The 25,364-nt window shown below is 43.5% G+C and overlaps 2 protein-coding genes across 2 annotated transcripts in view; both read left to right on the forward strand.

Annotated features, from left to right (window-relative positions):
* Positions 1-12,096, forward strand: part of FKTN (fukutin) — an 88,795-nt gene extending 76,699 nt beyond the window's left edge. The window contains exon 10 of the mRNA XM_089913491.1: positions 1-12,096. Coding sequence (XP_089769617.1) covers positions 1-98 — 98 coding nt within the window. The 3' untranslated portion in view covers positions 99-12,096.
* TAL2 (TAL bHLH transcription factor 2) overlaps positions 12,092-25,364 on the forward strand; it is a 20,412-nt gene continuing 7,139 nt past the window's right edge. Inside the window, exon 1 of the mRNA XM_022600138.2 lies at positions 12,092-12,192. Within this exon, the coding sequence (XP_022455846.1) occupies positions 12,161-12,192 (32 nt within the window). The 5' untranslated portion in view covers positions 12,092-12,160. The remainder of the gene's footprint in view (positions 12,193-25,364) is intronic.

Below are 25,364 nucleotides of genomic sequence, written 5' to 3' on the forward strand. Positions count from 1 at the left end.
GTGTCTTAGAAGAACGATCGTCGCATAGTTGGAGTGTGTATGAGTTTGTTTTGGAGCCTAAACTGTGCAACTGTTTAATCCAGCCAGATCCTGCTTAGAAAAACTGAAGGGTGAGCTCACAAAGCAAAAGGCTTAGCTTTTAAGAAGCTGTCCTCTCCTCATGTCATGTGGTCACAATTTGCTAGGAACCAGGTTTCCCCTATATCCTAGTGGAAGACCAGAGAATATCTACAACAGTGCTGTCAAACAGAGCATTCTCTGATACTAGAAATGACTCTGCCTGCACTGTCCAAGACAGTAACCACGAGCCACATGTGATCTTGAGCACTTGAAATGTGGCAAGTGCAAATGGGGAACTAAATGTTTACTTTGATTTTTTTTAAACATCTTTATTAGAGTATAATTGCTTTACAATGGTGTGTCAGTTTCTGCTTTATAACAAACTGAATCAGTTATACATATACATATGTCCCCATATCTCTTCCCTCTTGCATCTCCCTCCCTCCCTGCCTCCGTATCCCACCCCTATAGGTGGTCACAAAGCACCGAGCTGATCTACGTGTGCTATGCAGCTGCTTCCCGCTAGCTATCTACCTTACGTTTGGTGGTGTATATATGTCCATGCCACTCTCTCGCTTTGTCCCAGCTTACCCTTCCCCCTCCCCATATCCTCAAGTCCATTCTCTAGTAGGTCTGCATCTTTATTCCCATCTTGCCCCTAGGTTCTTCTGACCATTTCTTTCTTTCTTTTTTTTTTTTTAGATTCCATATGTATGTGTTAGCATACGGTATTTGCTTTTCTCTTTCTGACTTACTTCACTCTGTATGACAGTCCATTCACCTCACTACAAATAACTCAGTTTCGTTCCTTTTTATGGCTGAGTAATGTTCCATTGTATATATGTGCCACATCTTCTTTATCCATTCACCTGTTGATGGACACTTAGGTTGCTTCCATGTCCTGGCTGTTGTAAATAGAGCTGCAATGAACATTGTGGTACATGACTCTTTTTGAATTATGGTTTTTGCAGGGTATGTGCCCAGCAGTGGGACTGCTGGGTCCTATGGTAGTTCTATTTTTAGTTTTTTAAGGAACCTCCATACTGTTCTCCATAGTGGCTGTATCAATTGACATTCCCACCAACAGTGCAGGAGGGTTCCCTTTTCTCTACACCCTCTTCAGCATTTACTGCTTATAAAGGTTTTGATAATGGCCATTCTGACCAGTGTGAGGTGATACCTTGCTGGGTTTTTGATTTGCATTTCTCTAATGATTAGTGATGTTGAGCATCCTTTCATGTGTTTGTTGGCAATCTGTATATCTTGTTTGGATAAATGTCAGTTTAGGTCTTCTGCCCATTTTTGGATTGGGTTTTTTGTTTTTTTGATATTGAGCTGCTTGTATATTTTGGAGATTAATCCTTTGTCAGTTGCTTTGTTTGCAAATATTTTCTCCCATTATGAGGGTTGTCTTTTTGTATTGTTTATGGTTTCTTTTGCTGTGTAAAAGATTTTCAGGTTCATTAGGTCCCATTTGTTTTTATTTCTAGTTCTCTAGGAGGGGGGTTAAAAAGGATCTTGCTGTGATTTATGTCATGCGGTGTTCTGCCTATGTTTTCCTCTAAGAGTTTTACAGTGTCTGGCCTTACATTTAGGTCTTTAATCCTTTTTTTTTTTTTTTTTTGCGGTACGAGGGCCTCTCACTGTTGTGGCCTCTCCCATTGTGGAACACAGGCCCCGGACGCGCAGGCTCAGTGGCCATGGCTCACAGGCCCAGCCGCTCCGCAGCATGTGAGATCTTCCTGGACTGGGGCACGAACCCGTATCCCCTGCATCGGCAGGCAGACTCTCAACCACTGCGCCACCAGGGAAGCCCCTTTAATCCATTTTGAGTTTATTTTTGTACATGGTGTTAAGGAGTGTTCGAATTTCATTCTTTTACACGCTTTCCAGTTTTCCCAGCACCACTTATTGAAGAGGCTGTCTTTTCTCCACTGTTTACTTTGATTTTCATTAAATTAAATAGCATCATATAGCTAGTAGCTAGCATACTGGACAATGCAGGGCCAGAGGATTTGATGGGACCAGCAAGAGCTTTGGAGTTGTAGAGATCTAGACTCAGATTCAGGGGTGTCACTTCCTAGCTTCGTGATATCAGGCTGGTTATTTAACTTCTGAGTTCCAATTTTTTTTTCAACTAATGAGGCTAAAATTAATACCTGCCCATAAGAGTTATTATAAGAATTATAGGAACCCTGGTATATTGCTTAGTACAGAGTAGAAGTTCAATAAATGATAGCTATTAATATTATTATCTTTACTTTTATTTCAACCTTTGGCATTAATCCTCTGAACTTGTATTTTCCTAATAATCCCAAGTAATATTTCTGTAAGATAAGAGCCTTTCTGTATTTCAGAGTATTCCTGGTGAGAGGGCCCTGTCCTGAGGACTGGTGATGAGAAGTGAGAGTGGCCTCAAGGGCACAGGTACAAGGCCTGTCCTTTGGGGAGACAGATGGTAGGATTAAAACATAACACTTGGATACGGCTTCAAGACAGCAGAAGAGTAAGACGTGGAGATCACCTTCCTCCCCACAAATACATCAGAATTATATCTACATGTGGAACAACTCCTACTGAACGCTGGAAGAAAACCTCAGACCTCCCAAAAGCCAGGCGTCAGGGCTGTGCCTCTGAGGTGGGAGAGCGAACTTCAGGACACTGGTCCACAAGAGACCTCCCAGCCCCACGTAATACCAAATGGCAAAAATCTCCCAGAGATCTCCATCTCAACACCAAGACCCAGCTCCACTCAATGACCAGCAAGCTACAGTGCTCGAAACCCTATGCCAAACAACTAGCAAGACAGGAACACAACCCCATCCATTAGCAGAGAGGCAGCCTAAAATCATAATAAGGCCACAGACACCCCAAAACACACCACCAGACGTGGACCTGCCCATCAGAAAGACAAGATCTGGCCTCATCCACCAGAACACAGGACCTAGTCCCCTCCACCAGGAAGTCTACACAACCCACTGAACCAACCTTAGCCACTGGGGACAGACACTAAAAACAACGGGAACTTCGAACCTGCAGCCTGTGAAAAGGAGACCCCAAACACAGTAAGTTAAGCAAAATGAGAAGACAGAGAAACACACAGCAGATGAAGGAGCAAAAACCCACCAGACCTAACAAATGAAGAGGAAATAGGCAGTCTACCTGAAAAAGAATTCAGAATAATCATAGTAAAGATGATCCAAAATCTTGGAAAAACAATGGAGAAAATACAAGAAACATTTAACAAGGACCTAGAAGAACTAAAGAGCAAACAAACAGTGATGAACAACACACTAAATGAAATTAAAAATTCTCTAGATGGGATCAATAGAAGAATAACTGAGGCAGAAGAACGGATAAGTGACCTGGAATATAAAATAGTGGAAATAACTACCACAGAGCAGAATAAAGAAAAAAGAATGAAAAGAATTGAGGACAGTCTCAGAGACCTCTGGGACAACATTAAACACACCAACATTCGAATTATAGGGGTCCCAGAAGAAGAAGAGAAAAAGAAAGGGTCTGAGAAAATATTTGAAGAGATTATAGTTGAAAACTTCCCTAATATAGGAAAGGAAATAGTCAATCAGGTCCAGGAAGCGCAGAGAGTCCCATACAGGACAAATCCAAGGAGAAAGACACCAAGATACATATTAATCAAACTATCAAAAATTAAATACAAAGAAAAAATATTAAAAGCAGCAAGGGAAAAACAACAAGTAACACACAAGGGAATCCCCAAAAGGTTAATAGCTGATCTTTCAGCAGAAACTCTGCAAGCCAGAAGGGAGTGGCAGGACATATTTAAAGTGATGAAGGAGAAAAACCTACAACGAAGATTACCCAGCAAGGATCTCATTCAGATTTGATGGAGAAATAAAAGGTTTACAGACAAGCAAAAGCTAAGACAATTCAGTACCACCAAACCAGCTTTACAACAAATGCTAAAGGAACTTCTCTAGGCAGGAAACACAAAAGAAGGAAAAGATCTACAATAACAAACAGGAAACAATTAAGAAAATGGTAATAAGAATATACATATCGATAATTACCTTAAACATAACTGGATTAAATGCTCCAACCAAAAGACATAGACTGGCTGAATGGATACAAAAACAAGATCTGTATATATGCTGTCTACAAGAGACCCACTTCAGACCTAGGGACACATACAGACTGAAAGTGAGGGGATGGAAAAAGATATTCCATGCAAATGGAAATCAAAAGAAAGCTGGAGTAGCAATTCTCATATCAGACAAAATAGACTTTAAAACAAAGACTAGGACTTCCCTGGTGGCACAGTGGTTGAGAGTCCGCCTGCCGATGCAGGGGACACAGATTCGTGTCCCGGTCTGGGAAGATCCCACATGCCATGGAGTGGCTGGGCCCGTGAGCCATGGCCACTGGGCCTGCACGTCCGGAACCTGTGCTTTGCAACGGGAGAGGCCACAACAGTGAGAGGCCCGCGTACCGCAAAAAAAAACCCCAAAAAACGAAAAAACAAAGACTATTACAAGAGAAAAAGAAGGAAACTACATAATGATCAAGGGATCAGTCCAAGAAGAAGGTATAACAATTGTAAATATTTATGCACCCAACACAGGAGCACCTCAATACATAAGGCAAATGCTAACAGCCATAAAAGGGGAAATCGACAGTAACACAATCATAGTAGGGGACTTTAACACCCCACTTTCACCAATGGACAGATCATCCAAAATGAAAATAAATTAGGAAACACAAGCTTTAAATGATACATTAAACAAGATGGACTTAATTGATATTTATAGGACATTCCATCCAAAAACAACAGAATACACACTCTTCTCAAGTGCTCATGGAACATTCTCCAGGATAGATCATAACTTGGGTCACAAATCAAGCCTTGGTAAATTTAAGAAAATTGAAATGTATCAACTATCTTTTCTGACCAAAACGCTATGAGACTAGATATCAATTACAGGAAAAATCCTGTAAAAAAATAAAAACACATGGAGGCTAAACAATACACTACTAAATAACCAAGAGATCACTGAAGAAATCGAAGAGGAAATAAAAAAATACCTAGAAACAAATGACAATGGAGACACGATGACCCAAAACCTATGGGATGCAACAAAAGCACTTCTAAGAGGGAAGTTTATAGCAATACAATCCTACCTTAAGAAACAGGAAACATCTCAAATAAACAAGCTAATCTTACACCTAAAGCAATTATAGAAAGAAGAACAAAAAATCCCCAAAGTTAGCAGAAGGAAAGAAATCATAAAGATAGGAACAGAAATAAATGAAAAATAAATGAGGGAAATGATAGCAAAGATCAATAAAACTAAAAGCTTGTTCTTTGAGAAGATAGACAAAACTGATAAAACATTAGCCAGACTTATCAAGAAAAAAAGGGAGAAGACTCAAATCAATAGAATTAGAAATGAAAAAGGAGAAGTAACAACTGACACTGCAGAAATACAAAGGATCATGAGAGATTACTACAAGCAACTATATGCCAATAAAATGGACAACCTGGAAGAAATGGACAAATTCTTAGAAACGCACAACCTTCCAAGACTGAACCAGGAAGAAATAGAAAATATGAACAGACCAATCACAGGCACAGAAATTGAAACTGTGATTAAAAATCTTCCAACAAACAAAAGCCCAGTTCCAGATGGCTTCACAGGTGAATTCTATCAAACATTTAGAGAAGAGCTAACACCTATCCTTCTCAAACTCTTCCAAAATATAGCAGAGAGAGGAACACTCCCAAACTCATTCTATGAGGACACCATCACCCTGATACCAAAACCAGACAAAGACGCCGCAAAGAAAGAAAACTATAGGCCAATATCACTGATGAACACCGATGCAAAAATCCTCAACAAAATACTAGCAAACAGAATCCAACAGCACATTAAAAGGATCATACACTATGATCAAGTGGGGTTTATCCCAGGAATGCAAAGATTCTCCAATATATGCAAATCAATCAGTGTGATAAACCATATTAACAAATTGAAGGAGAAAAACTATATGATCATCTCAATAGATGCAGAGAAAGCTTTTGACAAAATTCAACACCCATTTATGATAAAACCCCTCCAGAAAGTAGGCATAGGGGAACTTACCTCAATATAATAAAGGCCATATATGATAAACCCGCAGCCAACATCGTTCTCAGTGGTGAAAAACTGAAACCATTTCCACTAAGATCAGGAACAAGACAAGGTTTCCCACTCTCACCACTATTATTCAACATAGTTTTGGAAGTTTTAGCCACAGCAGTCAGAGAAGAAAAAGAAATAAAAGGAATCCAAATCGGAAAAGAAGAAGTAAAGCTGTCACTGTTTGCAGATGACATGATACTATACATACAGAATCCTAAAGATGCTACCAGAAAACTACTAAAGCTAATCAATGAATTTGGTAAAGTAGCAGGATACAAAATTAATGCACAGAAATCCCTTGCATTCTTATACACTAATGATGAAAAATCTGAAAGTGAAAGTGAAATTAAGAAAACACTCCCATTTACCATTGCAACAGAAAGAATAAAATATCTAGGAATAAACCTACCTAAGGAGACAAAGTCCTATATGCAGAAAATTATAAGACACTGATGAAAGAAATTAAAGATGATAAAAAACAGATGGAGAGATATACCATATTATTGGATTGGAAGAATCCACATTGTGAAAATGACTATACTACCCAAAGCAATCTACATATTCAATGCAATCCCTATCAAATTACCACTGTCATTTTTCACAGAGCTAGAACAAATATTTTCACAATTTGTATGGAAACACAAACGACCCCGAATAGCCAAAGCAGTCTTGAAAAAGAAAAACGGAGTTCGAGAAATCAGGCTCCCTGACTTCAGAGTATACTACAAAGCTACAGTAATCAAGACAGTATGCTACTGACACAAAAACAGAAATATAGATCAGTGGAACAGGATAGAAAGCTCAGAGATAAACCCACACACATATGGTCACCTTATCTTTCATAAAGGAGGCAAGAATATACAGTGGAGAAAAGACAGCCTCTTCAAAGTGGTGCTGGGAAAACTGGACAGCTACATGTAAAAGAATGAAATTAGAACACTCCCTAACACCATAAACAAAAATAAAGTCAAACTGGATTAAGACCTAAATGTAAGGCCAGACACTATCAAACTCTTAGAAGAAAACATAGGCAGAACACTCTATGACATAAATCACAGCAAGATCCGTTTTGACCCACCTCCTAGAGAAATGGAAATAAAAACAAAAATAAACAACTGGGACCTAATGAAACTTAAAAGCTTTTGCACTGCAAAGGAAACCATAAACCAGATGGAAAGACAACCCTCAGAATGGGAAAAAATATTTGCAAATGAAGCAACTGACAAAGGATTAATCTTCAACATTTACAAGCAGCTCATGCAGCTCAATAACAAACAAACAAACAACCCAATCCAAAAATGGGCAGAAGACCTAAATAGACATTTCTCCAAAGAAGATATACAGATTGCCAACAAACACATGAAAGAATGCTCAACATCATTAATCATTAGAGAAATGCAAATCAAAACTACAATGAGATATCATCTCACATCAGTCAGAATGGCACTCATCAAAAAATCTATAAACAATAAATGCTGGAAAGGGTGTGGAGAAAAGGGAACCCTCTTGCACTGTTGCAGGGAATGTATATTGATATAGCCACTATGGAAAACAGTATGGAGGTTCCTTAAAAAACTAGAAATAGAACTACCATATGACCCAACAGTCCCACTACTGGGAATATACCCTGTGAAAACCATAATTCAAAAAGAGTCATGTACCACAATGTTCATTGCAGCTCTATTTACAATAGCCAGGACATGGAAGCAACCTAAGTGTCCATCAACAGATGAATGGATAAAGAAGATGTGGCACATATATACAATGGAATATTACTCAGCCATAAAAAGAAACGAAATTGAGTTATTTGTAGTGAGGTGGATGGACCTAGAGTCCTTCATACAGAGTGAAGTAAGTCAGAAAGAGAAAAGCAAATACCGTATGCTAACACATGTATATGGAATCTAAAAAAAAAAAAAAAAAAAATGGTCACGAAGAACCTAGGGGCAAGATGGGAATAAAGACACAGATGTAGTAGAGAATGGACTTGAGGATACGGGGAGGGGGAAGGGTAAGCTGGGACAAAGTGAGAGAGTGGCATGGACATATATACACTACCAAACCTAAAAGAGATACCTAGTGGGAAGCAGCCACATAGCACAGGGAGATCAGCTTGGTGGTTTGTTACCACCTAGAGGGGTGGGAAAGGAGGGTGGAAGGGAGGAGATAGGGGGACATGTGTATATATATAGCTGATTCTTTTTTTTATAAAGCAGAAACTAACACACCATTGTAAAGTAATTATACTCCAATAAAGATGTTAAAAAAACAACAGGGGCTTCCCTGGTGGCGCAGTGGTTGACAGTCCGCTTGCCGATGCAAGGGACACGGGTTTGGGCCCCGGTCCGGTAAGATCCCACATGCTGCGGAGCGGCTGGGCCCGTGAGCCATGGCCACTGAGCCTGCGCGTCTGGAGCCCGTGCTCAGCAACGGGAGAGGCCACAACAGTGAGAGGCCCGCGTATCGCAAAAAACAAACAAACAAACAACGTAACACTTAAAAGAATTGAATTTCAAAGACCAGGCTTAGGTAGGGGAACCAAAGATCCCACACTTTGTAGAAGGTGGTCTGAGGCTACAAAAAGCTCTGGGGAGGAGGACAGGGAGAGGGACAGTGAAGTTCAGCTGGATCCGAAGACTTAATGAACAGAAAATTTGAATAAATGAAGAAAGGGAAGAAAGCATTCTTGAAGAGAAGGAATCAGTACAGTCCCAGAATGGGCTTTATGGAGCAGTGAAAAAGACCATCTGTCTATATATGGATAAGTAGTAAAAAATACAAATAGAAAGGTGGGCAAGGAGCAGACTGTGGGGGCAGTAAATATCGTGCTGTAACATACAGGTGAGAGAAAATGGAGAAGGTTTATTTGAATCAGAGCCTGATGCCTTCAATAAACACTTCTGACTAGATTACTACTCACAGCCACAGTGCTAAGGGCCGAGGTTCATTCATTGACACAACAAACATTCATGAAGCTCTTTCAAGGGTGGAGTAGGGATTTGGGGAAATTTAGGTTCACACAGACTCATCCCCAAAACCCTGGGATCCGTACAGTTGCAGGACAGAGGACAGAGACTTAGCCAGGTGGTCGTAAGCCACTCAGGTGACTCAGGTAAGGTCAATCCTAGGAATTCCCAGCCAGTTCCAGGCATGGACACAGGGAGTCCAGGGGCAGGAAGTGCTTGAGGCTGAGGGGCACTTGGTGTTGCTCTGGGAAGTGGGGCTCAAGATCAGTGCTGCTGGCCTCATAAAAGCACGCTGGGACCAGGGTAGGGTCTTATCCAGGGGGCTTCAGGAATTAGAACAGGCATTTGAGGGCCAAGGCTCAGTTAGATGAATTGGGGCAGGAGAGTCGGTAGTGAGGTCCTAGGCTCTGGGGAAGTCAGCATTAGGCCTGGGCACCACAGTGCAGGCAATGTGAGAGCTGTGGGGAAGAGGCTGGAGCTATTTCTACACCTGCTGCTTCAGTCAGAAGCCAGGACAGGATGGGCTGTCCCTGTGGGGACACCACAAGGCCTAGCTCTGGGATCTGGGGGAACTGAAGCCAGGAGAGGAGATGGGCCCAGTAGAGGTGTTCAGTTCAGTGTCTTAACCTGGTCCTCATTTCCCTATTGTCTGTTCACCTCTGAAGACTCTGGTCTCCAAAGGGTGAAGAATAGGTATTCTAGTTGTACTAGAAGCACAGCTTTGCTCACAACTGACATCACTCTCTCCACCCTACCTCCTAGCCCCCCAGGAAAGCTTGGGACGCCATCTGCTGGGATCGCAGGGGTGGCGAATGGAGGGGAGCCAAGCACAGGTATATCTTGTTAAACAGTCTGCTTCGGCTACAGCGTAAACCTCAAAATCGGGTCTGAAACCTCAGCTGATAAACCCACTTGTTTCAGACAATTTGCAAAGAAACCAAATCTCCACCAGCTAGAAGAGATGGATGTGCTCTTGGGTAGTGCAGAAGTATCTGTGTTATGAAAAACAGAGGTGAGAACTGTGGTGAGAAGTCAGGGTTTCCTCTGAAGGTTTTTTATTGGTTAGATTTAAAGTAACATCCTTTAATCTTCCTAAGATGCCCCAGGGGAGCCTCCTGAAAACATCTGCTGGATTTGAGGGGTCAGGGAGTGCCTCCCTCATCCCCTCAGTATATGTGTTTGGTTTGGGATTTGTCAGTCTGGGAAGCTGAGGGCTCTGGGCAGCTCAGGCCTGGCAGATTTCCCCCCACCTGCCTAAAACTCAGCCCAGGAAGACAGAGGACCCTCCCCAGCCCAATTCTGCACCTTCACTCTCTAGCCCCTGGAGCTGTGGCCTTTATTTCAAGTCCTGGTCCCCCGGGGCTGCATGGGGAATGAGGACAGCTGATAAGCCTGACATTATTGACTTTATGGGGAGTATTCAATGAATTTACTTTCTGCAAGAAGGCTGCACTCGTATCTGCTGCCCGCAGAGCATCTAAATCCTCATCTAGGGGACCCGTTGATGAATCATGTCTCTTATACAAAGAGCAGAGAATGTAAAGTGGAAGAGGGGAGTCGCACCCCACCCCTTTCTCTTCTCCAGTACCTGGTTCTGCCCACCCTCACCACCCTTGCTTTCCCACTGCACTTCGGTTTATTGGCTGGAAATAGAAGCACTCACAGCTCCAGGCCTACAAAGTTGAGGCCAAGCCAGCCTGGTCTTGAGAGTGTCAGCAGCTGGGCACACCCAGGGCTGTGCATCCCGCTGCTTGGTAACTAAGGGAAGAAAAGCCCACTCACTTGAGGCAGTTACATGTCCTGGTTTTTGCTGCGACGGTCAACATTTGCTCTGGACAGAAATACCCGCCTGGCCTCAACACCAGGTGTCTTGGTGGAGAAATGTGTGTGTGTGGTGGGGGGCAGTTACCAAGGGGTACTGGGTCTGGGGAGCTGGAGAGTGAAAATTAACTGGAAGAGAGAGCCTGATGCTCAAGGGAAGCTTTTCTTTCCCCCCTCTCTGACATCTCCTTAATCCATCCAGCCCTGGGATGTTGGCTTCAATTAGTGGAAGGAAATAAATGCTTCTTAGTAGCACAGGACCCAAAGCAACTGGAAGGAGAGAGGTGAGAGCCAGGATACTGAGTTGGACAAATGAAAGAAAAATATCAAAGTACCCTTTGGAGAAAATTAGAGGCATGTGTTCATATTCCCCATCTAGTTTTTGGGTAGAGTTTTCTGGTAATAAAATGATTATTTATTGAGCAACTATGACTTTATTAGATGCCTATTACCACTGTTTTAAAGCATTTACTCCTAGTCACTAACTTCATGTACATTAGTGCACTGAGTCTTTACAATAATCCATGAAGTTGATATTATTTCCAGTTTACAGCTGAGAAAACTGAGACTGGGAGAAGTTAAGTAACCTGCCCAGGATGGCAGCTGGTGTCAGAGCAGGAATTCAAACACCAGTCTGCCTCCAAAGCCTAATGAAAGGCCTCTCAGCTTCTATACAAAGCTGCTTTCCATTTGGTATTTCTCAGTACCTTTTCCCACTTAGTCCACAGCATATCAATGAGTATTTATTACTCCCAGTTTATAGAAAACAGGCTCAGAAGAGTAATTTTTTTTGCAATTTAACCAGCTTTTTATTTCTTAAATAAGTGGCCAGTTTGAGAAAGTTACAATGCAGCAGTGAGCCTCTAGACCAATTAACAAATTCCTCTACTTAAATGCAAACCAGTAGCCTCATCATTGTGCTTATCCCAGGCAAGGCACTGGGTTAGCAGACAAAAGAGGGGAGACAGGAAGAAAGGGCATCAACGGGGCAGATGAACAACAGTACAGGGAACCTTTGCAAATCTGATTCCGGATTGTGGTTGGATCACTCTCCTCACCTCCACCTTCTTTATTCAAACAGGGCTCCTTACATGTGGATCCAGTTGAGGAGCATCCCTGAGATTCAACGTTCGTTCACTCCTTAGATGGAGGATGTTTGGTAACAGGCTGTGGCAAGCTTCCAAGTAAGGATAACTTATTTACAGAGTAATATTGTTTCTCCTCTTTTGTCACTGAAAGTCACAGTGTGCTGCAGGGGGGAAAAACCCAGTGGACAGCAGGTGTGCTTCCTCCTAAATCGGTATAATTTTTTTCCTTTGTTGTTCCTATCTATGAGTGTGTCCAGGGCCACAAAACCTGTGTGCCTCAGGGACTCTGGTCTAAAGATTCTAGCAGCTTTACTTTTCTGTCATGACTAGGGAATGACCTCAGGGAAGTCCCCAAATGATGATGAAACAGCCAGATCTCTCTTTCCTTAGGAGAGAAGATCAAAGCTCTCATCCCTCCCAATGCTCGGGTAAAGATGTGGGCCACATCAGTGTATTTCTTCCTTCCACGTACCCTGGTTTCCCACATCACCCGCTTTCATCATAGACCAGCTACTTGTTCTGTTATTTTTTTCATTCAGGGGAGGTTAGAGTAGGGGAGGCGGGAAGAGGAGGTTAGCTAATCAGTTTGCCCTGTGAGTCCTGTGAATGGAGTGACATTAACGTCCACGAGAATTTATAGCCCCTGCTGGCTCTGAAAAGATGTTTGTGTAAAAATTGCCAGTAAAACAGTCAGCTGTGTTTGAAAGCTTGTTTCTTTGGGCATACATTTTAGAATTTAGGTAAATACTCAATTTATTTGGGAGCTAAATTGTAGGGGAGTGGTATTTTGTTTTGTCTAGGATAACACCTTGTTATGTAACTTTATAATGAAAATATATAATTTCTCATATTAAATGAGAAAATTGGGTGAAATGCCTAGTGTGACACCTAGTACTTAGTGCTACATAATAGCGGTAGAGAATTCAGTGTGTGGCCCAGAGTTGGTGCTCGATGCCACCCCCTAGGTCAAGCCATCATCCTCTCTCGTCTGTATTCCTGACACAGCTTCCTAGTCTCCCCATATCATTTCTTGGCCCCCTCCATACAGCAGCCAGAATGTTCTTCTCATCTCCTTAAAAAACAAATTAAGCAATCACCAGAAACTCCTTCCATGGCCTTAGAAGCATTCATTTCACAGAAACAAGCTATGTGACTTCTGACGGAAAGCAGGGCAAGCTGAAGGCAGCTGTTTGGAGAAATGAGTCAGTGCTGTCTTGCATTCATTCATCAAAAGCAAGTAAACTAGAATGAGACTTGCTTTAAAGAATTCAAAATGGAGATGGGGGCGCTTTTAAAAAAGAGGAGGGCTTCCCTGGTGGCGCAGTGGTTGAGAGTCCCCCTGCCGATGCAGGGGACACGGGTTCGTGCCCCGGTCCGGGAAGATCCCACGTGCCGCAGAGCGGCTGGGCCCGTGAGCCATGGCCGCTGAGCCTGCGCGTCCAGAGCCTGTGCTCCACAACGGGAGAGGCCACAACAGTGAGTGACCCGCGTACCACAAAAAAACAAAAAACAAAAGAAACCCCAGAGGATTCAAAGGAGTTTAAATTTCCCAAATAAAATATCACAGAAAGATAAAACCTATGACCAAAAGTAACACCCGCATACTGACAAATTTAGTTGTAAAAGAATTGGCACAGTTTTATTTGGAAAAAGCAAATTTATAAACAGGAGTTGTAATATCACAAAACAAAATGGAATTCATGAGAAGAAGCAAGGCAAAGAAGATCATTTTGTTGACACAGGGCACAATTCTCTTAAGTCAATAAAACTTCCAGGAGTCTTTATGTGCAAAATGCATTGTATCTCAAGATATAAATATTTAAAGCAAACACTCTTGGAAAAACCAAAAGGAAGGAACAGACACAAAACAGTAGAGGGAGATTTTCACATAACTCTCTCTAACAGATCAAATAGACCCAAACTCCCATGAATATAGAGGATCAATTTAATGGATGTATATAAAAATTTTTTTATTTTTCAAACAAAGGATATATCTCCTTTTCTATTACCTACGGATGATTTATAGAAGTTTTACCTAGAGAAACTCTTTATAAATATCCCAAGGCAAAAACAATATGGAGCATACCTTTGACTACACTGCAATAAAATTAGAAGTTAATAGCACATGGTTACCAAAAAATACAACGATAAGGAAATTTTTTAAAAGTTTCAAAAAGAAAAAATAAACAACAGATGTTAGAGGCTAATGGCAAAGATACTGCAAATGGAAGTGAAGGATGACACCAAAGCTATATCAGAAGAAAATTCATAGCCTGAAATGCTTTTCTTATTAAACAAGAAAGAATGAAAATTAATAAACAATCTAAGAATGGGAGATGGAGAAAGAACAAAATAAACATAGGCAAATGAAAAAGCAGATTTAATAAAGGTATGGTAGAAAGTGAAATAAGTCAGACAGAGAAAGACAAATACAGTATGATTTCACTCATATGTGAAATATTAAACAAGCAAAAACTAAAACTTAGATGAAGAAAATGGAATAGTGGTTACCAGAGGGGAAGGGGAGGGGGCGATATGGCTAAAAGGGGGTCAACTCTATGGTGACGATGGAAACTAAACTTTCGGTGGTAAGCACGCTGTAGTGTATACAGAAGTTGAAATAGAATGTTGTACACAGGAAACTTATATAGTGTTATAAACCAGTTACCTCAATTAAAAAAGATGAAACCTAGAAAGTCAAAAAAATAAATAAATAAAGATGTAGTAGAAATTAATACATTAGAAAATCAGAAAAATGGTGAACCACAGAGGTAGTTTTTTAAGAGAAAAATAAAATGGACAAGCTCTGCAAAGCTAATAAAGGAGAGAGAAGTCCTAGACACATAACATGAGGAATGAGAAAGTTGATAATGTAAATACAGAGATATTTTTGAAAGCATTTGTTACCGAACAGCGTTCTTGGCCTTCCCCAATCAATGAAAATTGACTAGAGGCCATAGAAGGAATTCAGGCAAGGCTTTATTGGGGCCCCTGTTGCAGCAGTGGGGAGCGAGAACAAACCACAGGTTCCTTTGTTTGCTTGCTCCCTGAGGGGGCGGTGAGCTTGTTCCTTATATGGGGCGAGGGCAGGGGTGTGTCCAGGGGTCTCGCCGGAGGGGTGGCTGGGGTGGCTTAGGTGCTTTGCCCACCCCTTAGGTGGTGGGGTTTTCTTTATTTTTTTTATTATTTTTTTAATTTATTTATTTTTTATTGGGGTATAGTTGTTAGTTTCTACTGTACAGCAAAGTGGAGTTCCCTGTGCTATACAGCAGGTTCTCAATAGTTATCTGTTTTATACATATTAGTGTGCAGAGGGCATAGGCAGTACCCTGCTTTTACTCCAGGCTCTTCAAAAGTGGCAGTTGGGTTTTTTGGTCTCTTTGTATCTTTTGTCCAGAATTTGTCCCAACTGCGCATGCACACAGTTATTTTTAGTCCCAGACAGTTTCTTTGTATTTTGCTGCTGGAGGAGAGGTGTGCCCAGGTGCAAGCATTGCAGCACTGCAGCAAAGGGGCCCAGGTCCCAGCCTGTCTCACTCTGAATAACTGTATATAACACTTTATTAATGAATGTGAAAATGTCAAAGTTCATATGTCAAAATACCAAAATTGACTTGCAAGGTAGCACACCTGAAAGAACAAAATCTATCTAGGATTTACTAGTAAATTTTATTAACTATCAAGAACCAGCTAATTCATGTGATGAATAAATTGATGGAAGCTTAACAATAGATGGATGGAAGGGGGGCTGAATGTATGACTGGATAAATGGAGAAATAGATGGATGCTTTGGGGCCTGGATATGCAGAATTGGGGATTGGGAAGGGGGTTGAGAATGAGCGGGGAAGAAAGGAGTTTTAAGACTGGATGGAGCTGACGCTTGACCTCCAGCCAAAATGACTTTGGTCCACAACCACCTGGGCTCACAGGAGTCCCTTCTGAAAACCTCAGGTTCGTGTTTTCTGAAGCTAACAGCCCCAGCACACAGGACTAGAGATCCAGCATTCACAGGCTAATCCAGACAGATCAATTAAGACAGCAGAACCAGAGAGGCTGACAATGCCCCAGCCCTCCTAGGGACCTGCTCTTCTCTCCCCAACCCTCTCGTCCCTCCCCAGGAGCCCGCAGGTGCAGTCTCTCCAGGGGGCAGTGAGAGCCATGAATAGTAAGGGTTTTAGCTCAAGCACACAGAGGCGTTTAGCTGCCCAAATCTAATCCCCCAATAATCGGATTATGTAAATTCCTACTTCAACCCCTTCCCCTGCAAGACCTCGCCCCTAAACTCTCCACACTGGGAGACCAGGATGGGAGAGGGCCCATCACGCTGAAGCATCACTGCTAGTGGAATGCTGCACCAAGACGGTTTCCCCCATTTCAAAAATTATAAAACCAACAATAACATGGAAGAAACTTCAGAGAAGAAAACAAATGTCGACCCTGGTTGCACTGTGCCAACACATCTGTGCTCCCTTCTCCACAGTCCTCATCTTTTCCCTCGTCCTGTCCCTCGTCCACTTGTACACAGGTCCTATTTTACACTTACTGTTGCTTACCTTAGCCTCACACATTTCCAGTCTTGCTTCCTAGTTGCTACACTTCATTTTTACAACTGTAGAACGTGCCATTAAGAATATATTACCTCGCAGGCTTTTGGCCGAGAGGAAGGGTAATGTAGGCTCTTGGTTTAAATTCCAACATGCCCTCTATCAGGATTGAGGTACAACAGGTCGGGTGGGAGACCTGGGCACCATGAGGCACCATGAGGCAGCAGTTCCCCTCAGTGGCACACAGAGACAGATGGCAGAAAGGACAAATCAGGGCTGCTCACTGCAAATATTAGAGTATGTTCCCAAAGGCCCCTTTTGTGCCTATGCATAATTGACCCATTCATTCTCTCCAACCCACCCTCTAATCCATCCGCTGACTGCCACCAGAATGAGGCTTTTAACTGTAAATCAAAACAGATCACTCCAATGTTCAAGGCACACAGTTGCCTTCATATGGACTGCCCTCTCCTGCACTCATACGTGTGTAGTTCCTATCCAGCATTTCCCACTTTTGCACCCAGGTGATCGGGGACCCTGCCTTGGATTCTGTGCTTTAGATGGACCTGCTCTGGTCCTCCTCCAATGCCCACCAGGTGCCCATTTCCCACATTCTAGACCACACCCAGGGTATCAGGGACCCCTGAATTTATACCACACTCTGTATATCCAGAACCCCTGCATTTCTGCTCAAGTGGCCCTGAGTCTATTTTCAGAACCTTCACAGGGCTCTTCCTTAGGTCCGTGTGGGCTGGGATTCCACGTCATGTACACAAGACCCTTCACAGAGAAGGGGGTGGGAAAAGAATGGGAATGTGGATAGGTCAGGAGTCTCCATTTGTACCCTTGTCCTGAGCCCCACGTATGTCAGAGGCAGCCCTGCCTCAAGGCCTAGTTTAAATGGCATCCCTCCCACGAGCAATTCCTCCAGCTAGAATCTTTGCCTCCTTAACTCCAATTTCATACTCTCTGGCACTCAGGACTGTCTGTCTTGTATTTAGTCATTTTTGTCATGTCCTCTTCCTCCCAAAGACTGTGAACTCCTTAAAGGCAGATACAGAATTTTCTTCACTTTCCTGTCCTCTGAGAACTAGCAGTTTATGCAACAACTTTTTTATTTATAATAAGAACTGTATGCATTTTTTTTTTGAGGAGGAGGACAAACAACCCCCAAATCTCAGTGGCTTACAACAGCAAAGATTTATTCCTTACTCATGTGATGTGAAGGCTGTGGTTGGCTATGGGTTTGCTTTATGGCTTCCAGGCTGAGAAAGCAACCCCAAACATTACTTTCTCATGACGAAGCCCAACCAGCAATCACTCTTTTTTTTTAAACATCTTTATTAGAGTATAATTGCTTTACAATGTTGTATTAGTTTCTGCTGTATAACAAAGTGAATCAGCTCTATGTATACATATATCCCCATATCCCCTCCCTCTTGCATCTCCCTCCCTCCCACCCTCCCTATCCCACCCCTCTAGGTGGTCACAAAGCACTGAGCTGATCTCCCTTTGCTATGCGGTTGTGGCTGCTTCCCACTAGCTATCTATTTTACATTTGGCTGTTAGAGCTTCTGTTCTATCACCACCATGTCAAGTTTGCTCACATTCCATTGGCTGATGCAAGTCACATGGCCAAGCCTGGAAGGGAGTGAGGAATTGCTCTCCCTTCACCTACAGGGAGGCATTGCCAGTCACATGACAATGGGAGGGGCTATGTAATCCTCTCACAAGGAAGGGAGCCAGTAGTTTTAACAATAATACAATTTACCACAGTAAAATTAATAGTAGTCTGACTGTGTACTAGGTACAGTGCTAAATTTTACAGATGAGGAAATTGAGGTAGGGAGAAGTTACATGATTTACCTAGGGTCACATAAATGGGTACATCAGGGATTTCAACCTGGGTAATGCAAATCCAGAGTCCTTTGCTCTTATCCACTAAGCTTTAATGCATTTGTGAATTTATTGTGCCAAATCCTATGCTGGTACCTTCAGAGAGTGTGATGCCTAGAATTTTGTTACTTACCCATTCATTTATCAACCAACATTTGAAGAATGCCTGTTCACTGGGTTTGAGGAGGAGACAGACAAGATAAATGGGTAAAATATTACTAAATGGGGGTGAGTGCTAAGGAGAAGAATAAAGCAGGGCAGGAGGATGGAGAGTCCTGTGTGTGTGAACGTGCAATTTTAGATACTGTGGTCAGAGAATCCTCATGGAGAAGGTGACATTTGAGCAAAGACCTGAAGAATGTCAGCTCCTTGAGGGCAGAATTTGTGTCTGTTTTGTTTGAAGTTGTATCCCCAGTGCCTATAACAGGCACTGGCCCATAGCAGACACTCAACAATAATTTCTGAATGAATGAAAGGAGGTGAGGGAAGGAACTATTTGGATAACTTGAGGGGGAAGAGTGGCCGTAGAAACAGACAGTGCAAAGGCCCTGAGGCAGGAGGTGCCTGGAGTGTTCCAGAGCTGAGTACACCCCAAGGAGAGAAGGAACACATGGGGTCAGGTAAAATCTAGGAGCCATTGTTAAGACTTCAACTTAACTCTGAGTGAAATGGGGAGCCAGGGGAAGGCTCTGAGTGAGAAGTGACAGGAACCTGACTTGGGTTTTCATAGGATCATTCTGGGTGATGTTGGAGAATGGACGGAAAGAGGAAAGTACAGAATCAGGAAGACCAATGAGGAGGCCCTGAAATACCAAGTCCCCGGGGCACTCTGGAAGCTGGGATGAATAAATCTGGGGATCTGTCCAGTGCAGTGATTGTTAAATTTCTTTGTGCGTCTTCATCTGCTGGGATACTTAGTAAAAACGCAGATTTCGGACCCCATCCCCAGAAAACCAGATATGGTGGTCTGGGTTGTGGATATTGAGATCTGCCTCCCCTCACCCATGATTCTGAAGCAAGTGGTTCTTGAACTACAGTTGGAGACTTACTGGGCCTTAAATGATTGACATCTGATGAGTTCACCACGTGGCATGGACTTTCCGAGGTTTGTAGACGTGGAAGAGGGTGGGTAGGTCACACGCCCGGCTTTGCCGTGGCCGGGTAGGTGGCACGACCCCTTCCGTCCCCAAGCCTTAGGCAAAGCAGGGTTTTCCTTCCGCCTCTGCTCCGTTTCTAGAACACAGGGAGGCTGGTCCTGGGAAGCGGGCGCGCCGTGGGGGGAGGGGGGAGGGAGGGACCTGCGGAGTCCGGGTCAGAAAGGGGCCCCCTGGGTCCCCGAGACAAAGGGCGGTGTCCTATAAAGGCGGCAGCGGAGGCGCGGCGCCCAGGCGAGGGCGACAACTACGGCGCGCGCGGGCTCCTGGATCTTGGAGAGGAGGTGCGTGGACTCCGAGAGGGACGTGGGCACTGCCGTGGCTGGTGGGCCAGCGGGTCTCCGGCGCAGCTCCCCGAGTCCGAGCCGCACTCGCTGCGGAGGGCAGGGGTGTGGAGTTGACTTGGTGGCAGCCACCAAGGCGACTCGGTGAGAGAACCTGGGGGCTTTTCGCGGAGCAGGGGCGGTGGTGCGGCTCCGGGGGAGCCTGGCGGGTCCTCTAGCGCGTGTTGGCGGGGCTGCTGCGCCTTGGTGTCCGATGCCCGGCCACCCCTTGATGTGTCTCCGAGGGCCGCTTAGGCAGCTTCTGCGTCGGGATGAGCGACTCCTGGACACCTGGCAGGTGCGAAACTTTAGCCGAGATGCTTTCCCGGACGCCTGAACTTCATCGCAAGGCAGGTGCTGCCGGCGAAGGGGAGCACAAGTTATACAAAGAAAAAGGGAAAAGCCGGGAATGAAGCGGTCAAGGGCAGCAGGTTGGGCGGGGTGGGCGGCGAGGCGCGGGTGTTGAGTGCGTTTTGGAACAGGTGGCGCTCCCAGTGCGCCGGGAGCGCACCCAAAGACCCGCATTCATAGCAAATGTACTTATTTAGAAGAGTTGTCTACTGAGAAAAGTAATTGCATAATAGTATGTATTCTGATTTTTAAAGGATACATATATTTTATATAAAATATATATATGTGTGTATGTATATATATACACACATATATTATATATACACACACCAAACTGGCTACTGCTGGGGAATGAGTTTGAATAGGTAGATGGATAAGGATGGTCTTTTATTTTTTGCTTTATCACTTGTGTACTGCTTGAATTTTTTTTTCTAAAGTTATCATGTGTTATTTCTATAGTAACTTCAAAAGGCAAAGCTGTGCCTAGTGTTGGAGGTTAGGCACCTTCCCCTAACGAAATTGTATAAACCACTCCTCACTGCCCTCTTTCTGGACAGTGTTTCCGCTTACTTTTAAAAGAAAGATGAAAGAGACAAATACACAGGACCAAAGGCCAGAAAGAGAAATTTAAAGTTTTATGAAAAAAGAGCAGTGTGAGTCTGAATGCCTGGGACAGGCCACCATAGAAATGTTAGCTGTACTTCTGTGCTGCAACCTTTCTAGCTGACCTGGGCTCTGTGTCCAGGAAACACCCACACGAAAAAGCAGCACCTTTTCTGGGGGCATAATTGTTCTTTTCTCCAGTAACCTGTTACCTTCTGTGGTGACAGTATAAGTAGAAGTTTGTGGACACCTATATTCCTATTCAGTTTCCTGTGACATTCCTCCTGTCCAGGCATTCTTAGCCTGGGGCCTATGACACACACCCACTCGGGTGTATGGATAGAATTCAGGCGTTCTATATATTTAGGTGGGAAAAAATTACATCTTTATGTCTACTGACCTTTAGTTTAAATTTAGCTTTTCCTTTATTTATGAATGTGAGTAATAAACTACTTTGGCACTAGTCGTGCTGATGACTTTGTCACCAATAAAAAATCATACTTTCAACTCATGTTGCAGATCTTCTGAACAAATCATTTAAGTATCACTACTTAGAAATGATGGTAACAAATCTGTTTAATGTGTTAAGAGTGAAGCACAGGTATTACTGTCTTGCTTTTTAGAATTATTTTAATACCTATGAAGTATAATTGGTTATTTTATGTGTCTATTTTAATTCATACATTTAAAACTCTTATTCTGAGAAGGGAACCAAAGGCTTTTTCCTTCATGTATTTGAAATCATTGTTCTGAGATGAAATCCGTCCCTAGGCTTCCCCAGACTGCCAAAAAGGTCCATGGCACAAAAAAGGTTATGGACCCTGACTCAGCAGGAGTCAGTGGTGACATAGATGCATAAATACTCAGGCTTGGGACACAGGCTCTGCCACACAGGGATGTGTGACTTGGGACAAAAAAACTTCACGCCTGTTTCAACATCTGTCAGATGTTCTCTGATTCTGTGGCATCTGGGGTACTTTTTAAGTTCTTAAATTACTCTGAATCAAGATTAGCAGCCATCAGTCCTTGCAACAGGAAAAACACTAAATGCCACTTTCCTTTGATTTAATAAGTCCTTAGCAATTTTCCAGTGACCTCTACTTTGAGTTTTTCCAGCTTGTTAAATCACTGATTTCTGTTTCCCCCATGGAGAAGGAGAGTAACACACTTGAGGATAAGTCAACAGGTAATTATTAAGCACGTCCTGGGATGGCAAGGCTACGTTTCAGAAGCCTTCTCTTCTCCCCATTTCCTCTGTCTGCTTCTCACAATAGGATGGAGCCCTCTCAGAAGAGAACACCAGTTAGTTTATCCTGCCTAATCTTTTCTTCCCAGCTTGAAAAAGAGCCCCCGTGGGACTAGTGAATGAGCTAAAGCCTCTTTTGACAAGAGAAGCTTAAAAGTGACTTTGCTTCCACAGTCCTGGCTGCAAAGCAACCAGCCTTGGTGTGAGCAAAACTGAATAGTTTTTTAAATCCCCTTGATTTAGGTTCAAACCTTCATATTTTAGGTATAGTTGGATACAGGTCTGACAAAGCTCATATTTTCATTGTAGATCCAAAGGCTAGGTTATTTAGAAATAACTTAGGTAGATAAAAGGCAAGGGCAGGGCATTGTGGCATTTCAGCATAGAAAGAGGCCTTGGGAATCACCCCGTTCAGTTTGAAAGCCCCCTAGAATGCCTGAGTTAGGTGCTGTTTCTCTGCTCCTATAGCCCCTGTGCTTCCCTCTCTGTGTCCCAGGGCAGTGGGCTCCTCAGTGTCCAGCAGTGAGCACAGTGTCTGGCACGTAGGGTCAGTAAGTGTTGATAGTGAAGCTTAGAGCGCATGTGACTGTCATGGGTCCAACTAGGAGTGTCTCCACAGAGAGAGGAAATAGACTTAAGTGGCTTATGGAGGGAGCCTGAGGCCAGCTGGTGAACTTGAGCCGCTATGATTCTGCTCACCACTGGCTTCTCAGCACAGCACTGGCCTCTCCAACCCAGGCAGAAGCAGGAAAGGCATCAAGAACCTGCATGGGGAAATGTCCTGGGGGGCATATATCCTTGTAGCTTATTTTATACATAATAGTTTGTACCTCTTAATCCCCTAGATACTGCTCCCTTCTCAAACACAGTTTTGCTAGGTCTCAGGGCTCCTGTTTGGAGAGTAGAGCAGTGCTCTCAGCATTGGGTACACGCGGAGATCACACAGGGGTGCGCCGCCTGGATCTCACTTCAGGAAGAAACTTGCAGTTCAGCTGCAGGCAGTGCAGTTAGCTGACAGCCTTCAGTGGCAGTGCCCTCAGGATGGGGCCTCCGTTCTTCCGGCAGCCCCCGGCCTACGAGTGAGCGTGGCAGCGCTGCCAGGATCTGGTGATTTCTGCCCAGTGGGGTCTCCTCTACAGTCACTCTTTGCCCTAGAGCTCCCTGTTGGGTTGACTGCCATTTTTCCAGGTCTGCGTCACAGCCCACCCTTTTGTACCACATGTGCCAATTTTTAACCCTCCAACTCCTTCCTGCAACGTGGGCTGTTAACACAAACAACAGGTGTGGAAGGAAACTGGCACTCTGAGCGGCACCTACCAAGTGCCTGACATTCTACGTGGCGCTTTATATAACTTTTCTCAGATATTTGGGATGTTTACCAACAAACTCATGTCCTCAGGAAAGCCCAAATAAAACTAGGAGATTGGGATTGACATATATCCACTAATATGTATAAAATAGATAACTAATAAGAACCTGCTGTATAAAAACATACATAAAATAAAATTCAAAAAAAGAAATAGAAAAAAGGTAGAACTTAGGGAAAAGCTCAATGGCATTGACCCAATCATTTTGGTCTTGACATGGTTCTTTTACACCTTTCTCTAGTCAGCAAGTGTAGCTCTGGACTTAGCCCTTGGTGTGTGGGACCTTCTGCTGTAATTTTTAAGTGCTTATGTATGTGTTGCCTCCTCCACCAGACCATCCAATAAGCTCCTTGAGCACCAGTACCCAGTCCAACCATGTCCACAAACCCATGGAACAGAACAGGTCTACAGGAAGGGTTAAAATAAAGCAGCAAAGGCAGCAAGAGCCAAGAGATTACAGTAGAGGCTTGGTTACAGGAAAACAAGATATCACCCCCCAGGAATATTCAGTACCTCACAAGTCATTTTTATTTATAAATATATTTATTATTTTGTTGTATTTATTCCCCAACACTTTTATAGCCATTACTATGTGTCAGGCACTGTTATAGTGATTTACAAATATTAACTTATTTAATTCTCCTAATAGCCTTTGTCTTCCACCAGTGGCTGTGGGCATGGGGGGCTCTGCGATGGCCTGGAAGCCTTTATAGGAATGAAAAGGAGGATTGGATCTGCTCTTTAAAGAATGTGTAGACATAGGCAAGAAGACAGCGAGGAGGGAATTCAAGGGACAGAAGATGGCATGTGTGAAGGTGTGGAGTTAGGAATATTTACTACGCTGTGTGGGCACAGGAAGGGGCCCTCTGCCCAGGTTGCTGAGACTGGAGCAGGTGGCAAACTGATAGCCATAAACCAAGAGCACCAAACGTTGGGTGCTGGGCTGTGGCTCGTTTGCTGACGCGTCATAAAGGTTCCCATTAACGTAGATTAATCCAAGCCACCTGAACAAAGCGGCCTATGCCTCTAAATGTTAAAAAGGGCACAATTAAGAATTGGCAATATGCGATAATAATCACCTCTCCCAGGGTTGGAAAGGTCATCCAAATTCAACCTTGGAAAGCCTGGGTATCTTCCTCAGCATCCACGCCAAATCGTCACACACACACACACCCCCGCCCCTTTTCTTCTTTTGTCACGCTAAACAACCCCGCTTCTGCTCCTCACGCAGCCGGGTTTCAAGGCTCTTCATCACCCTGTTCATCCCCCTCTAAATGTGGTCCAGTCTAGATATTTTAGCTCTTACACAGCGGGCCCAATCCTGCAGACGAGGTCGGCCAGCTAAGAGGAGAGTTGTGCTGTCACCTTCTTCACTCCAAATAGTATCTCGTTAATGAAACCTAGGATCTCAGCACCCCGCTTTTTAAAGAATCTATATTCAAATCTCTGTTAGCAAATATATGTTTTATTCACACACGTACCCAATCCTACACTGTGCCTGATTCTGAACAATTAGGAAGAGTTGGTTATAAAAGTAGTAATAGGGGTATTAAGATAAAACCACATTTTAACTGGAGGCTTCAAAACACACAGGGAGAGAAACGCTGAAGGAAGGTGTTCTTATCCTGCCCTTTCTTCTGCCATGTTTTCTTCCCTTGTCAAAGGAAGATTCAAAGCACCTGGAAATGAGGCAGTGCATTTCCTAAGATCTGAGTGGAGAAGACTAACATCTCAAGTTCCTGGCAGGACATGTGCTACCCAGCAGGCCTCTGACAAGGTATTGG

Source organism: Delphinapterus leucas, chromosome 6 (genome assembly GCF_059928025.1).
Source record: "Delphinapterus leucas isolate spDelLeu-1000000601 "Yukka" chromosome 6, BTC_Dleu_Yukka2, whole genome shotgun sequence".
Lineage (NCBI taxonomy): Eukaryota > Metazoa > Chordata > Mammalia > Artiodactyla > Monodontidae > Delphinapterus > Delphinapterus leucas.